Source organism: Muscardinus avellanarius (genome assembly GCF_963383645.1).
Source record: "Muscardinus avellanarius genome assembly, chromosome: 3".
In the NCBI taxonomy this organism is placed as follows: Eukaryota; Metazoa; Chordata; class Mammalia; order Rodentia; family Gliridae; genus Muscardinus; species Muscardinus avellanarius.
In genome coordinates this window covers 98,169,776-98,186,859 of record NC_137788.1, presented here as the reverse complement: position 1 = coordinate 98,186,859, position 17,084 = coordinate 98,169,776, and the positions used below count along the sequence as shown (strand labels likewise).

General features: G+C 41.7%; 1 protein-coding gene across 2 annotated transcripts in view; it reads right to left on the bottom strand.

The window, feature by feature from the left end:
• Positions 1 to 9,069: 9,069 nt before the first annotated feature.
• The window catches only part of GNAT2 (G protein subunit alpha transducin 2), a gene marked incomplete at both ends in the record, with an annotated part of 42,732 nt that continues 34,717 nt past the window's right edge, over positions 9,070 to 17,084 (bottom strand). For both annotated transcript variants that reach the window (XM_080690939.1, XM_080690940.1), the window contains 5 exons: positions 9,070 to 9,260; positions 10,114 to 10,267; positions 12,449 to 12,578; positions 12,804 to 12,932; positions 15,285 to 15,442. In XM_080690939.1, coding sequence (XP_080547065.1) covers positions 9,070 to 9,260; positions 10,114 to 10,267; positions 12,449 to 12,578; positions 12,804 to 12,932; positions 15,285 to 15,442 — 762 coding nt within the window. The remainder of the gene's footprint in view (positions 9,261 to 10,113; positions 10,268 to 12,448; positions 12,579 to 12,803; positions 12,933 to 15,284; positions 15,443 to 17,084) is intronic.

Below are 17,084 nucleotides of genomic sequence, written 5' to 3'. Positions count from 1 at the left end.
ATTCTTGCTCGTTTGTTTCAGTCATAGGGAGTTTGATATCAGGTGCCCCTTGTTTTCTATCTTTATGACCTTTTACGTTTGGAGACATCTAAAGTATGTTAACAGTGCATGCTCTTTACTTTGTAAATGTGGTGCCAAATCCCTGTTTGCCATTGTTTGTATTATAGCATTGTTAACTGTAGTAGTCGTTAGTACCTTCTTTTATCAAAACTGTTGCATTTTAGGACTTTTTTCTACTTTGTCATGTGTACAGATTTTAATCTGTTATAGTTGGCAGCAGTATTAAAATGGTGAGTAAAGAGTCCAGGTTTGCTCCTGTTTGTAACCAGTCCTTTCTGGAAATAATGTCTTCTGTTTCTTTTTGCCCCTTCTGAGTGTGCTTTGGTTGTTGTCTGAGAGTGGGTTTAGGTAAAAGGGTCCCCTGAAGGTCTGCCCTTTGGTGTGGTAGTATTCTTGACTCTTGGCCTATAGCTGAGGGTTTTATGTCCTCTGTACAAGCAGTCATAATCCATCTTCCACATTTACATTTTGCTTGTGTGGAGATCTGTATTCATGTCAGCCTGCAGGTCCTTTTGTTCTTTGTACAGCAAATGTCATTAAATACCCAATGGAGCATTGGAAAAGGCAAATGAAGAGAATGCATTTTGAGCATTTCAGATCAGTAATTTCAGCAGTGCCTTTTGGAGTCCAATATTTTGGGGTTGGATTCTATTTCATCTTTTAATGTGACCTTCTTATTTAAAAAAAAATTGGTGGCCATCAAAGCTGCTTCAGTAAACAAGCCACAGCAGTTCCTTTGTTGGTAAGGTTTTTTATTTCCTTCTAATTTTTAATCCTTTTGGAAAATCATAACTATGGAGACAATATAACTGTACTATCCAACAGAACTTTCTTGAGGGGTAGGAAAACTTGATCTGAAAGAAAGAAAATTATCAGCCTCAATTGGTGATTGACCTAATGCTCACAGTGTGAACAGGGGTTGATGGGTCTTGCTCATTTTGAATATATTCTTTCCTTACTGTTCTGTAATACAGGCTCTTCTAAAAATGAGAAGTGGTAAAATGCTCTTTTTGTAGTTTTTTATACTCTGGATTTAATGGAATGCTGTCATTGATAATCTAAAATAATAGATAATTCAAAGTTAATTTTACATTGAAATGCATTTTGTATTTTCATTTGAATATGTCCAGTTGTCCTTCTGTAAATGAAAAATCGTGTTCTCTACTTTTCTGCTTTTGCATTTCCATTTGTTCTCTATTCGCTTGGAGAGTGCCCTTACGTTGCCATCTCAAGTAACTAATGTAAATGCACATCTCTTGAGGATAGAGGGAGGCAGGTTAAGTGTGTGGTTTTCAATATGACGTAAGTGAAAATCATGTAGTCCCATCTAGAGACAGAGTCCTGTCTGGTGGGCTACTTTTCAGTTGAAGATTCTGATCATTAGACTTTCAATCACTAATTGACACTGGGAATAAGAGATCTTTTCTTGGAGCAAAGTCAGAATGTGGGGATGGAGCATCACTTCTATTAACCTGGAGAAGAAGATTGATGTATGTAATCAAAGAAGCTAAAAATTGAATTGTATGTGTTTTCTGGAGAATGCTGGGGATTTGTGGTAAACAATGTTTCTGAATTTAGGTGACTGGACCTTTGGACTATCTAAGAAGTCAGAACAAAAAAGAAAAAGTTTGATGAATAAAGAACTGTAAACAGATCATGGCAGGAAGGATTACAATAAAACTTTATTTTTTTTTTTTGTCAGTCATATCTCCTGATTAAAATCTTGTGCAAAGAGGAAATGCTCTCCTAGTGGACAGTCTTCCCTAAATTGATAAGTTCAGACTTTTGAGTAGATTTTGACTCCAGAATGAAAGTTCCAGAAAACATTATAATTATTTATAAGTGGATTTTGAGATATTTTCATCTTAGTTTGGATTCTAAATCTATAGTTCAATATATCATTTTGTTATTTTCTCTGATGTATCATTATTTTTCACAAGGTACTGTAATAATAAGATAGAGAAACCAAAATTTTACAGGAACTTCTTGCCTTATTTTTATTTTCATATATTTGTGTGCTGTATATACATTTTAGACTATTTGTAGACCAAAAAAATTACTGCTCATTTTTCTAATTAATTCACCCACTCTTTCTTATATCCTGGCCATATTATATTATCTAATTTGTAGCCCTGGCTTACTTAGGACATTCCTTTCTTGGCCTCACCAGTACATATATATATATATATATATATATATATATATATATATATATATATATATATATATATATATATATATATATCCCCTTGCATAGCATGTGTGACATAGATCTGGAATTCTGTTGCAGAACTCCTTTGCTGTATTGCAGTTATATGCAATATAAAGTTACTCTCTTTTTCCCATTAAAAAGCTGACTTTGGTTGATGCTTCTTTTCTCCCATCCAGATGTTTAAAAACAAACAACTCCCTCAGTCTTTATCAAATCTAAATCAGCACTAATTTCCTTGAGTATTGCTACTTGTTGAATCTTTTTCCTTTCAAATGTATTATAGACTTTAGGAACAAAGTTAGTTTTCCAGGACTGCCAGGTAAATATTGTGTTCTATTTCAGGCTTCAGAGTAAAAATCAGAGATCTGACCTGGATAGGCACAGCTCTACACATCTTTATGACCAGTGTATCAAAAAGCAGGTTGTCTCATGGTCCAGAATAAAAAATTGGTTTTGCTGTCAATTATCAAGATGTAAAAGAAAAGATTTTGGAGGCGCTAGGAAACTAACTTCCAGGGTGGTCAAAATTTTTATTGCTTTATCTTTAACTTTTAAAAAAGTTTGCCCCTAAGTTTCTCACTATCTTTCATGAGTTACTTCTGCTAAGGACAACATATTTTAGAAGAAGTCAGTGTAGGTCTCATCTCTGCTTCTGCTTCTACTACATTCCACTCCTCTGGGATTTGCTGAGGCTGGTCTCAACCTGCAATCCTCCTTTCTCTTGCCTTCTGTGTATTAGGATTACAGCCGTGTGTCACCATACCCATTTAATTAAGTAATCAGTACTGGGGATTGAACCCATGAACCCACAGGCATTCTACCTCCAAGCTACACCTCCAGCCTTAAAATTTGTCATAGGGTCTTGAAGATTGAATTACATGATTTTTTTTTTAATGGAATGTTGGGGATGGGGATAGAATCTAGGGCCTTGCACATACTAGGCCAATGCTCTGCCAGCACTGGGGTTTGAACCCAGGGCCTTGCACATGGTAGGCAAATACTCTACCACTGAGCTACATCCCCAGCCCTTTTTATTAGGAAACGGTATCCTAAGCCAGCGCAACTGGCTTCGGACCTGTGCGATCCTCCTGTCTCCGCCTCCCAAGCGCAGGAATTACAAGCGTGCGCCACCACGCCCGGCTATATCTATATTCCTCAGCTTATTTTGATGCAGCTAACCTTTGTCAATGTTTAGATAAAACTGAAAAAAGCCTTAAGAGCAATACAGATATTAAACAACTATAGTATACAAATAACCTCAAAATTACTGGTGAATAATCAAGTTATTTTTTTTATTTGCCAACAAGAAGTACTTTTATACATGACTTAAAGTGCCTTTTACCAGGAAACTCATGAAGATTGTTTGATAAAGAATATTGCTACATTTTAGATGCAGAACATTTAGTTTTTATAAAAAAAATTGAAAGATGCACACCAAATTAAAGATAGAAAATCCTGTGGCAGAGTGAGTAGGTATGTAATAACATATTCACTTATACTTGGTGGATAAAGCAAAGCTAGCTGGCTCTAAACTATTGATGGGTCAGATGTCCTTTGCATGCCCTTTGCATGTTTTTTCTTCATGAAATGTAGTTGTAATCACAATATAGAAATAAAAGATTAATAAATATTAATATGCTTCTGGGATACACTGTTTCAATGTAGTAGTGTTCACTAGGCTCTTAAGATCTTTGACAGATGGAATATTAAATTCTGTGCAACCTGATTTATTACCTATTTTCTCTTATCCACTCCCTGCCCCACCCCAGTATTTTGAGGGTTATCTAGACATTCTAGATTTTTATGTAAAAGATTCCCAGTGGGTAGAAGACAAAATATTACCTGTTCTTTCTCTATCCTTGCTCATGTACCATGAAAGTCCTGGGACCTCAAGGAGTTTTATGAGATGGAGTTGTTTGGAGTGCTGGATGCTTGCTGCTCTTTGCTTTGCTTGTACTCATGCAATCTCATACCCACCACTTTCAGTCTTAGATCCTTCATCTGTTATCTAAAGATGGACTCTTCTTTCCAGCTGTGGTTCCAACCAAATAGAAATAGCATTTGAGAATGTTTTGTATGTTCTTTACAATACTCAGGATCATATTGCACTGCAAAAAAGTAAAATCCTACAGCAGCACCGACAGATATATCCACTGTTACTGGTGATCTTTTTGCAGCATTTCCCCACGGCCATTTTGAAGACCTGAAATGAAATTGAACTATACATTATCCCGAAAATTATGAGACAGGATGAAAAGTTCATTTGTTTTGTTTTATGTTTCAGTCCTTTATTTTCCATTCATGCTCGTGCTTGCTTTTTCATAGCCGAAAGGCAGGAAAGTTCCCTTCTGCAGTCTCCAGTATGTCTGTCTGACCTCACAGAAACGTCTTCCCGCTCTTACCAAGCAAGACCACCAGAGGCTCTGGCACACTTGCAGTCCCTGACCCAACACTGAAGTCCTTCCAGAATCTGTGCTTCCAGGGGCTGTGCCGGGTAGAGAGGGCAGTGGGAGGTAAGAGCTTCACCCTTCACCACCTTCTCCACCCAGCATGGCCAGCACACTTTGGTCTACGGCCTATCTCCAAGTAGAGTGGGGTTTGAATGCTGTCGTCTCACCTTGGGGATGAAGGGAAAGCTCTGATTTGGACTACGTGGACTCTGTCTTATTACCAGAGTAGGAACAGTTATAAGTAAATGCCTTTTATGTTGTTTTCAAGACTGACGCTTCTTTTATTCATGGTATATATTTGAATGACATTAAGTACATTCCACTGCTGCTCAGTCATCCACCAATCATCTCCAGGACTTTTTTCATCCCAGTTTGAAACTCTTCCAGTTCCACGGTAACTCACCGTTTCCCATCCCTAACCATCATTCTACTTTCTGTCTTTGAATTGACTATTTTAGGTACCTCATATAAGTGGAAGCATATAGTATTTGTCCTTTGTGTCAATTAATGTATTTGGCTAAAAAAATTATCATATTTACATGAAATCTAGCTTAATTTACATTTGGTTTGTTGTCATTATTGTCTCTTTAATTATGTCATGCCAGGGAAGTACATTATTGTTTTTGCTCTCTAAGGATATGAGCAGGAAATGAGGCCTTCACCAAACAAGCAAACTGAAAAATTATTTATGTTTTTGTGACTTTGTGTTCATTTCACATGTTCATAATACAAATGCACTGTTTAAGCAGTGTAAGGTTCGGGAACAGTGTTTGGGTCTGAGTTAAGCTGGGGTAAGGCTTTTCTCCTTTTTTTCTGAAGCTTACTAAAAGCACTGAGGAAGTCCTTTTACCTTTACTTGGAGGACAGCTCCATCTGGGCCAGTTTGTTTTGTTCTCAGGTATTGGTGAGTAGGTAACCAGGGCCCTGAAATTTATTCCCTATAGATTCAGTAGAAAAGTTTTAGCTTGAAAACATTGTAAGATAAATGTAACTGGATCCTACCCATCAAAAACAATTATAGAGGTGTTGGGGATTTAGCTCAGTGGCAGAGTGCTTGCCTAGCATGCACAAAGCTCTGGGTTTGATCCTCGGCCCTGTAAAAAGCAATGGAAAAAGTATAAAAAAAGTTAAGGTAGAAAATCCCTCTCCCAAAATCCAAGGAAACAAAAATAATTGTAGAACATACTGCTTTAAGAGCTGCTTTTTCTCTCTCTGACCTCTTAAGATAAAACTTTTTTGCAAAGTAGATCATACAAGGTGGCTTTTGTGAATTTATTTATAAGCCAATTAAAAGTAAAAATATCTTTCAGCAAAAGAAGACGACTAAGCCGGGTGTGGCGGCGCACGCTTGTAATCCCCGCGCTTGGGAGGCTGAGACAGGAGAATGGCACAGCCTCAGCTACTTAGTGAGACCATTTCCAAATAAAATATAAAATGGGTCTGGGAGTATAGCCCGGAGGTAGAAAGCCTCTGGGTTCCACCCCCAGTACTACCAAAAAAAAAAAAAAAAAAAAAAAAAGACTAAAACACAACCCTGTTTTGTTCTGAAAAAGATTGTTCTCCCGGAAGACATGTCCCACTGGCTCTGCTTCCATACCAATACTAGAGAGAAGGTCCTATATGAACATTAATGCCCAAGGAGCCTGTGTTACATTTTTATAACAGTAGTTTGACCAAAAATCAATTTCTGCCTAGATTCAAAGAACAAGGAAAAGTTAGAATACAGCAGTCTGGCACAATTTTAGAGGAAGTAGGCTGTCCTCTAAGGGGAAGGAACAAATGGTATAACTTATGTTTGGGACATAAGTAGACAAGATCATAATTGAGGCTTTTTAACCTGAGGCTTCAGAGTTCCAGGGAGTCTATAGACAAAAACATACTTAGTGTGCTGTGTTCCTTTGTCTCTCAATTTTATTAAAAACATTCTGAGTTGGGTGTGGTAGTGCATGCCTGTAATCCCAGTACTTGGGAGGCAGAGACAGGAGGATTGCTGGCTCAAGGCCAGCCTCAGCAACTTAATGAGGCCCTCAGCAATTTAGTGAGACCTTGTTTAAAATCTTATTAAAGGTCTAGGGGTGTATCTTGGAGGTAGAATGCCTGTGGGTTCCGTCCCCAGTACCAAAAATGATAGCAGCCAGGCATGGTGGTATATACCTATAATCCCTGTACTTGTGAGTCTTAAGACAGGAGGATGGAAGGTTCAACCTTAACAATGTAGCAAGGCTCTCAGCAATCCAGTGAGGCCCCATTTCAAAACAACAAAAATTTTAAAAAGGGCTGAGGGGTTTAGCTTCAAGGTAGAATGCCCCTGGGTTTAATCCCCAATAACACTGCTCCCCAGCCACACAATCTGAGCCAGCCAGTAGAGTAGTGGGCACCTATGGTTCTAACGACTCAGAAGGCTGAGGTAGAAGGATCACCTGAGCCCTTAAGACCAGCCTGGGCAACATAGGAAGACCCCATCTCAAAAGCAAAAACGTACATAGTCTGCTGAGCCAGGGCAAAGAGGTTCTTAGGTTGTGTTATACTACCAGAGTGATCCAGCACATAAAACAGGGTTCTCCCTTGTATGTTGAGTTAAAGCAAACACATTAGTGATGGTGGTGGTTGCTTTGATTTTTCTTGTGTTTATTATCAGTAGCTATAGCCAGATTGATTTCTCATGTATTTCTCCTTTTAAGCTCTATTTTTCTCTCCCTTTTCATTTTTCTAAGGAAAGCAGAAAACTATTAAATGAATATAACAGCTGCAAATGTATTCTTGAGTATATTTCAAGCTCATATGGTTCTCTAGTATTAATATTGCTAGTAGCAGCCTACATGTAAATGGGTGTTTCTGGCATGGAGCAGGTTTTCATTGTAATTGACTCTTTTTTTTATGTATTAAATGTTGGATGCCAAGAGCTTTCCTCACTAGTACTTGTAAATGCTAAATCTATACTTGACTTCACCACCTCCTGTCAGGATAAATGTAAGCTTCATTTCCCCTCAGAACAGTTCAAAGGAATAATTTACTCCTTGGACTGTTTAGGGAGATGTTGTTTGCAGCCAGCATCACATGGGCCCAAGAGCAGAGATTTTCAGTGCCTAAAGCAAGCTGCGTTGCCTTTTTTGTTCTTCTGAAACATGTAGAAGTTGAAATCAGAATTTTAGAATTGCTCACTTTTTAAAAATTTTATCATAGAGAAGTGGCAGCAATAAAATCTTAAGTGGGAGTGTGTTTATGTCCTCCAAGTTTAGTCAGAATCTCGTATAGCTGAGCATTTATTAATAGAGATAAAGGAAACTTGGTCTGTTTGGCAGCCAGGGGGCAGAGGGGTAATCTGTTCTTATTAAAGATGATCATTTTTGGATGTGTGCCTTAGGAACTACAAACTCACATTTTCTATCCAGCCGTCTAGCTCTCTGAGCAAAGGCATATAGCAAGCTGGTAGGAGGAAAGGGACTGGCGGGCTCGTTCAGGCTTTGTTTTTCATAGCTGTATTAGTTAACTTTTCATCACTGCGGCCAGAATACCCAGCATGAATACCTTGGAGGAGGAAATGTGCTTGGCCAGCTCCAAGACAAAAACATCATGGTGGCGGGTATGGTGGAAGAAAACTGTTCAGGGCAGCCAGAAATAGAAAGCAAGGGACAATGGACTGTGGATAGATACAGCCCCCCTGGCCGCCCTCCCCTCCCACCTTCTATGTAAAAGTCGTCCTCCAGCCACACCCTACTGCCTCTGCTGTTACCAGTAAGCCACTCCCATTACTAACCCATCAATGGATGCAGCCACTGATGAAGAGTAGATCCCACTGAGTTATTGCACCTCTAAACATTGTTGCATTGGGCGACACATGAGTTTTTCTGGGGTTCTCCCCATGTCCTAACAGTCTATTGCAGACTTTATGGAAGGTCTGTTTTGTTTTGCATGGGATACTTTGTTGAGATAGATTTTAAAACCAAGTGTTGAATTTCAGAAATTGCAGCTTTTATATGGGCTTTTTGTGACTAACCAAGGCAGCATTTATGTGACTTTCCTTCCGTTATGTTTGTGCGTCTGAGAATGACCCTGTGAAGTATGTAGGGAAATTATCTTCATTTTATAGATAAGAGACTTGAGGCCCAGAGAATGAAGGACTCACATTCTTGTATTAAGCAGAATCGGTACTGGAACCTGGCTGCTAGGACTCTTGGCCTTGCACTCTTTAAACTGCACTAGCTATCTCACTTAGAAAAGAATTCCATTTCCAATGGAGAATGGATTCATTTTTTATGTCATAGTACACTGAGCTTTAATTTTCTGCTTGAAATTATCTAGATTCCAGGCTTGATTTTAGAATGTATACCTGAGGAGTAGTGAGAATTAGAAGAGTCCGCAGTCCTTGAGGTTCTCTTTGATGATAATATCTGTAACTGCGTCAAACACAAATTTGACATTCTGTGTGTCTGTAGCACAGGTCATGTGACTGTAGATTTCTTTGACATCTTTTCGCATATTGAGGTCAAGAAACTGGCTCTTGATGTAATTCCCTGCATCCTCATAAGAGTTGTTCCCTGGTTTTTCAGAAAAATAATGAAGAAGTGGGATAAATTAACCATTGTTGATTGCTCCTTCACTTTGAGGTGACTGACTTATTCCTTAAAATGTTAGATACAAGCTGGGCGTGGTGACACACACTGGTAATCCCAGCATTTGGGAGGCTGAGACCAGAGGATCGCCTTTTGCGGACAGCCTCAGCTATTTAGTGAGGCTCTCTGTAATTTAGTGAGACCCTGTTTCAAAATATTAAGAATAAAAGACAAGGCAGGGGCCAGGCGCAGTGGCTCACGCTTGTAATCCCTGCGCTTGGGAGGCGGAGACAGGAGGATCGCGCAGGTTCGAAGCCAGCCTTGCTATTTAAGAGACCCTGTTTCCAAATAAAAAATATAAAAGTAGGTCTGGGAGTATAGCCTGGAGGTAGAAGGGTTTCTAGGAACCCCAGGACCACAAAAAAAAAAAAAAAAAAAAAAAAAAAACGGCAGGGGGTGTAGCTCGGAGGTCAAATGCCCCTGGGTTCCATCCCCAGACACCACCCCCCCCCAAAAAAAAAGTTAGATATATTCGGGGCCATGCCTGTTTTGGAGGGAGGGTTCTCTATTGTACTCCAATGCTTTGCACTTAAATGGACTAAGGAAATTGGGGATGGAGGTGTCTATCTCTTCCTTTGGTTTCTGGTAGGTATTCTTTGAACATCCAGTGCCTCTCCGTTTAATATCTGCTCTTTTCTAGACACATATGAATTTAAGCCCTGAAACTGAATGCCCAGGCCTCCTAAGAGAAGGTTCTTTATGTCTCTTTGGCATAGGGATGTCAATCACCAGTCACTACTAAAAGGCGTTAATGATGTCTACAGCCCTTGATACTTACCATCATACTCTGGAAAACAAATATTGAGATGGACTTTCTTGATTTTTTCCTCAAAGAGGTCCTTCTTGTTGAGAAAGAGGACAATGGAAGTAGCCGCAAAGAACTTGTGGTTACATATGCTGTTGAACAGATGCAGAGACTCATGCATGCGATTCTGGTAGAGGAAACACCATTGGAAATATCAGGTTGTGTTCATGGGATAGGTGTCTGCCTCCTGTTTCCCCTGGAGAGACCAGTGCTCCAAATGTAAAAGGAAAGATTGGAGTCACCTGTTCTTTTTGGTGTGTTGGTGTAGAGCCAACAAGATCTGGGATGCTTTAGTCTCCTTTTTTTTTTTTTTTTTTTGGTACTAGGGTTGGAACCCAGAGGCTTTCTACCTCCAGGCTATACTCCCAGACCTATTTTCTATTTTATTTGGAAACAGGGTCTCACTAAGTTGCTGAGAGCCTCACTAAGTAGCTGAGGCTGGCTTCGAACCTTTGCGATCCTCCTGTCTCGGCCTCCCAAGCGCGGGGATTACAAGTGTGAGCCACCACGCCTGGCCTCTATTTTTTTTTTTTTTTTTTTGTATTGACGATTAAACCTAGGGGTATTCTATCTCTTAGTTACACCCCAAGCCCTTAAAAAAAAAAAAAATTAGAACAGGGTCTCATTAAGTTGCTGAGGCTGACCTTGGAACTTGTGGTCCTCCTGTCTCAGCTTCCCAAGTACTAGGATTACACATGTGCACCCGGCTCTCTATCATTGTGATTTGGGGAAAATTGTTGAGCTTTTCCGAGTCTCATTTTCTTTATAGTTATCATAAGAGTTAAATGAGGATATGTATATACATATGTGTCTATAGCAGTGGCTAACACATAGACATACAATAAAGTTAGGCAAATCTTTGGCAGCCAGGACACAAGTAAGGACTTCAGCATCCCTAAGTGCTGCTGATAATAGGGTTAAAACCAAACTCAAGTTAGCATGTGCCCATTTGCATCTCTGGGATGACTTTGATAGTCTCTCATGAGATCTCAATTTGGGCAGGAACATGACAGGGATACTTGGGCCCTGGTGCCACATGGTGAAGACTAGAGAGTTTCCAGTGCCACACCACAAGCACTTCTCTCTTATTACCTTCTCTGATTGCTACTTTGAGAGAATAAGAAGTGGTACTATATAACTGCAGAGTTTAGTGGTTTCCCAGAAATCTAATCTGTAGGTTTTTTTGTAGTCTTCCCCCCCCCCAACTGTTACTACTATTACAACACCTTTGTGTGTGTGTGTGTGTGTGTGTGTGTGTGTGTGTGTGTGGTGTACTGGGGATGGAACCCAGGGGCATTTGACCTCCGAGCTACACCTCCAGCCCTATTTATTCTTTATTTTGAAACAGGGTCTCACTGAGTTGCAAAGGGCCTAAGTAGTAGCCTGTCTGCCAGCCACAATCCTCCTGTCTCAGCCTCCCAAAAGCTGGGATTACAAGTATGCACCACCATGCCCGACTTTTTTTTTTTTTTTAAAGAATTCAGACTTCAGGGTTAAAAGATAAGAGAGATCTTAGAACTTGAATAGTACTGTAAGACATTTCAGCTACAAGATAGGCAGAGTGTGCCAGTGTGAACTTGGGCTACCAAGGAAAAGGGAAAGAGCACTGAAGCTGGAGCAGGGGGTAAGGATAGAATGTTTTACATTAGGTTACTGTCCTCCATTTGTAAGCAGATGTTTGTGTGAAATTAGTGTTTTCCTTGCTTTTGAAATCCTTCATCTCAAACTTAGAGAAAGTAACTTGCTAGGTCTGGACACCTGTCCTGTGGTGTTCCTGTCTTACAGGTTAAAGGGAGCCACCCTGAGAAACTGGGTCTGTCAGTCTCTCCTTCCTCTGTAAGTGAGGTTAGTAGCTCAACCCTTCTATTATGTTGCATAAAGATACACATTATGCATAGCCTTCCTTGCTCTACGTTTTTTTAAATCTCCTGTTCCATACTTTCATAGGTAGCCCAGGATAGTATAATTCCTTTGCTTTGCTTACTTGATGATTCCTTACTTTACCATGTTAAAAATACTCAGGTTCACTTGGGAACTTTGTGGTGGCAAAGTGATACTTGGATGTTTCTTCTGAAAGCAAGCTCACTCTCAGTAAATCTGGAGCTCTAAAATGCTAACCTGGAACCTGCAGAAGAGGTTTTACTAGAACTGCTTGCATGAGACAGTGGTTGTCTGCTAGAGGATTGCTCGATTGCTGGCATCCACTGATACCATCTTGTTGGGCCATTGGAATGACACAAGGCTTTTAAAGCAAGGGTCATGGGGGAAACGTGCTCTACTGAAGTTGCTTGGGGCAAAGGCCACTCACCACTTCGTCATCTTCCACCAGCACCATGTCATAGGCACTGAGGGCTGCACAGAAAATGATGCAGGTGACTCCCTCAAAGCAGTGGATCCACTTCTTTCTCTCTGATCTCTGCCCGCCCACATCAAACATCCTGAGGGAAGAAGCAGCTTTTCTCATGGATATGCCCACTGCTTGTAGTACTAGCTGTGAGAGATGGCTACTTTGGGGGCCGGTTAGCAGTAAAATGAAAAGTGAGGGGGGAAAGCAGTAGGACAGTAATTCAGATTGGGCTTCACAAAGGCCTAGACACACATGGTGCCCCATTTTAGGATTGCACGTGTGCCTCTCAGAGGCCCCAAGGAACCGCCGTACTCACCTGAAATTCAAGTCTTTGACAGAAAATTTGGTCTCAATGATGCCCGTGGTTTTGACTCTGGATCGGAGCACATCTTGCTCACTGGGGAGGTAGTTAGGGTCTGTAATCCGGTCCAGTTGGTTGAGGTAGCTACAGAAAAGTGGTTGGCATTGATGACATGTTTTCCACAGCCAAGGCCAAGAGAGGTAGAGCCTCTTTCTCTAAAGTCACACACTAATCTGGTGATAGAACCAGGGCTGGATCTCGTATCAAGGCTAGGATTCTTTCCTTCAAACCGTCATAGGTCTTCCCAAAAGGAAGTGGGCAGTGGGCTGAGGTACAGCCCATTTGAGTCAGGTTTCCATTTCATTTACTTCCAGTCAGGTAACTTTTCTTGGGTTTTGCCTGACTACAAACCTTTCCGCTCCCTTGAATGAGGCTTACTGGTTTAAGTGGGTACCACAGGTCCCATCAAGAGGCAGAAGTAGATTGCAAGACTTGAGAGACATGAAGGCAGCACATGGACTTTATGTCCTGAATTGCACTGGGGGAAACAATTGAGATGATGGAGGGAAACTGAACACTGATTTGCATACTCAATGATATGAAGGGATATTAAATATTGTGATGATGAAGCTGTGATTGCCTAAAGAACCTTTGCATTTTACAGATACATAATGAAATTTCTAGGATGAAATGATAGCAGAGATTTGCCTTAAAACAGTCCCAGTGACAGCCACGGGTGGTGGTGCTTGCTTATAATCCCAGTACTTAGGAGGCTGAGACAGGAGGATCGCAGGTTCGAGGACAGCCTCAGCAAGGAATGAGACTCTTATCTACATAGGGAGATGCTGTTTCAAAGTAAAAAATAGGGCTCGAGGTTTAGCTCAGCCCTAGGGTTCAATCCTTAGTATCACACAAAATAGTAAAAATCCAGTGATGGTAGATGAATTGGCTGTCGAAGCTAGGTTTTTCACCGTATTATTCCACTTTCCTGGATATTTGAAATTTTCCATAAGAAAGAAAGATAAAAGGAGGGGAGGGATAGGCGGGCAGATGTGAAGTGAAACAACTGAGATGAAGAGGAAGGGAAATTAACACTAGTGCCTACTGTATGCCAGGCTTTTTTTTTGTTTTGCTTTATTTTGTTTTGGGGTGTGTGTATGGGGGGTACTGGGGTTCCTGGAAAGCCTTCTACCTCCGGACTACACTCCCAGACCTATTTTTTATACTTTTATTTGGAAACAGGGTCTCTTAGAAACAGGGTCTCTTAAGCCAGCAAGGCTGGCTTCGAACCTGCGTGATTCTCCTGTCTCCACTTCCCAAGCGCGGGGATTACAAACATGCGCCATCACGCCCGGCCGTATGCCAGGTATTTTAACATTAAAATTCTCACTGACCTGGGCCTGGTGGCACGTACTTGTAACCCCAGGACTTAGGAGGCTGAGACAGAAGGATTGCAGGTTCAAATCTAGCTTCAGGAACTTTGCAGGGCTTTCAGCAACCTAGTGAGACCCTGTTTCCAAATAAGAAATAAAATCAGACTGGGTGTGTAGCTCACAAGTAAAGTGCCTCTGGGTTCAGTCCTTATAACGCCCGCCCCCAACACACACACATTCTCATTGAACCTCATAAGCCTTCAAGATTCATATCCCTATTTTACAGATGAAGGAAAAATTCAGAAGAGTTAGATAGCTTGCTAGGATAAAGGCCTTATGTGGCAAGTTAACTTCACTGAACCTCATCATTGAAATGAGACTAGTAAAAAGTACTGTCTACCTTGAGGTTTGCTGTGCAGAAGAGTAAAGGGACTGAGGCAGTAGACGTAACACCTAGCAGTGACTGGCCTTTGTAAGGGAGCATTCCAGAGAGGGTAAATGATTCCAGATGGGGGCTAGACACTGGACCATTTGCAAAACTCATGTCTATCTCTGCTACTATATATACTGGTGAAGAAGTAGAATACCTCTGGGTATGTCGATAAGCCCTGTGCCCTTATCTTTTGGGAACCAGCTTTGCAAAGTTGGTTGTCTCTAATTCCTGACTGCCTGCCTTTGGTTTGCCCTGGCAGTTTCTGAGTCTCCTGCCCTGGCATCCTAACATTAAAAACTCTGGTGAAGGAGACTTTGGTCTTTGCTCGGTGGCCTGGGTGAAGCCTGGGTTGTCAGCCTGAAAAGTCAACGCTGACCCTTCATGAATCCTATGCCTCCTGGGAGAGTGTGCAGCAGAACTGCAGGGTTATCACAGGACTGAAAGGGAGGCCAAGTGTTCAGTTTAAGAAAACAGGGCTGACGACTGCTAGGGAGAGCACCTCTTTTGAATTTTGTGTCCTCAGCTTTATAGGCTGCAGCAAGCTATTGTAAGGTAATGCAGAGTGGTAGGAAGTGGCATCGAATGATGGGGCCCTAGCTCTGAATGCCAGATACTTCAGGCTGGAAAATGTGCTGAAATCTCCTAAAGATTGCCTGTGCATTGTCCCACTCTCTCCCCAGCCAGTCTTACTAAGATGCGGAGTCATTGAGCTGATACTCTGCAGCTCTCTCGAAGCAGGCTTGCACACCGCCATCCTGCCACAGCTTCCTGATGACCTCCACCAGCTCAGGAGGCATGGTCCCCTCCTCCGTGGAGTCAGCCAGGTTGTTGAGCTGTCGCCCATGGTCCTGTAATGCAAAACTCGGCTGAGAATGACACCGGAGTACTGGCTTTCCCGAAGGCTTCTGGGAACACAGCTGAGTGGAAAGCATTTTACAGCGCTGCGGGTGCCTGAGTGCAGGCTCCAGTGAGAATTCCTTCCATGAGAACACACTGATTAACTTTCAAGTGTGCTCCCAGGTGAGGGTGGACACTCAGCCCTGGGATGCCTAGAGAGTAGCAGAGGTCCCACCCAGGCATTTCCTCCCTGGTATTTTGGCTCTCCTCGGCAGTTTGAAAATGGTCTGCCATAAGGTGTGGATCATTTGCAGCAGGGAAGCTGAAGTTTAAAAGTTAAATTAGCCGGGCGTGGTGGCGCGCACTTGTGATCCCCAGCACTGGGGAGGCTGAGACAGGAGGATCGAAGTTTGCGGACGGCCTCAGCTACTTAGGCCTTTTGTAACTCAGACCCTGTTTCTAAATAAAGAATTTTAAAAAACGGGTTGGGGGTGTAGATTGGAGGTAGAATGCCCCTGGGTTCCATCCCCAGTACTGCCAATAAGTAAATGAGTAAGTAAATGGATATATGTATGTATGTCAGATTAATATTAGTGAGGCTCCCCGCAACTTGCAAGACCCTGTTAACTATTAAAAAATAAAATAAGTCTGGGGGCATAGCCTCGATATAGAATGCCCCTGGGTTCCATCCCAAGTACCACACACACACAAAAGCAAGATTAATTATGAAGTAGGAAGCGACACAGAAACCCGTTGTTTTTACGCTTTTCTTTTTCTTTTCTTTTCTTTCTTTTCTTTTCTTTTTTTTTTTTTTTTTTTTGTGGTACTGGGGTTCCTGGAAGCCCTTCTACCTTCAGGCTACACTCCCAGACCTATTTTTACATTTTTATTTGGAAACGGTCTCCTAAGCCAGTGCGCGCAGCTGGCTTCGAACCTGTGCTGCGATCCTGTCTCTGCCTCCCAACCGTGGGGATTACAAGTGTGCACCACCACACCCGGCTTTTTTACGCTTTTCAGTGGTGTGTGTGTGTGTGTGTGGTACTGGGGATTGAACCCAGGAGTATTCTACTTTCAAGCTACACCCCCAGCTCTTTTTTTATTTCCAGTACTGGGGATGGAACCCAGAGGCATTTTACTTCCAAGCTACATCCCCAGCCCTATTTTTCATTATTTTATTTTGAAGCAGGGTCCCACTGAGTTGCAAAGGGCATTACTAAGTAGCTGAGGTTGTCTGCGAACCTCGATCCTCCTGTCTCAGCCTCCCAAATGCCCAGCCCTATTTTTTATTTTTTATTTTGAAACAGAATCTCACTAAGTTGTGCATGGCCTAAATTTGCTGAGGCTGACCGCGAACCTGCGATCCACCTGTCTCAGACTCCCAAGTACTGGGATTACATGCATGCGCCACCATGCCCGGCTCAATGATTTAAATCTAGGAAAAGGCCCATACTAGAACTAAGGGTTTTGTTTATAGAAACTCCATGCCCAGGGCAAGAAGCCTAAGAGCATTTTTTTTTTTTTCTGGTACCAAGGGTGGAATCCAACCATTCTACCTGCAAGCTACACCCCCAGCCCCCCCCTTTTTTTTAATTCTTTATTTTGAAACAGGGTCTCACTAAGTTGCAAAGGGCCTCATTAAGTAGCTGAGGCTGT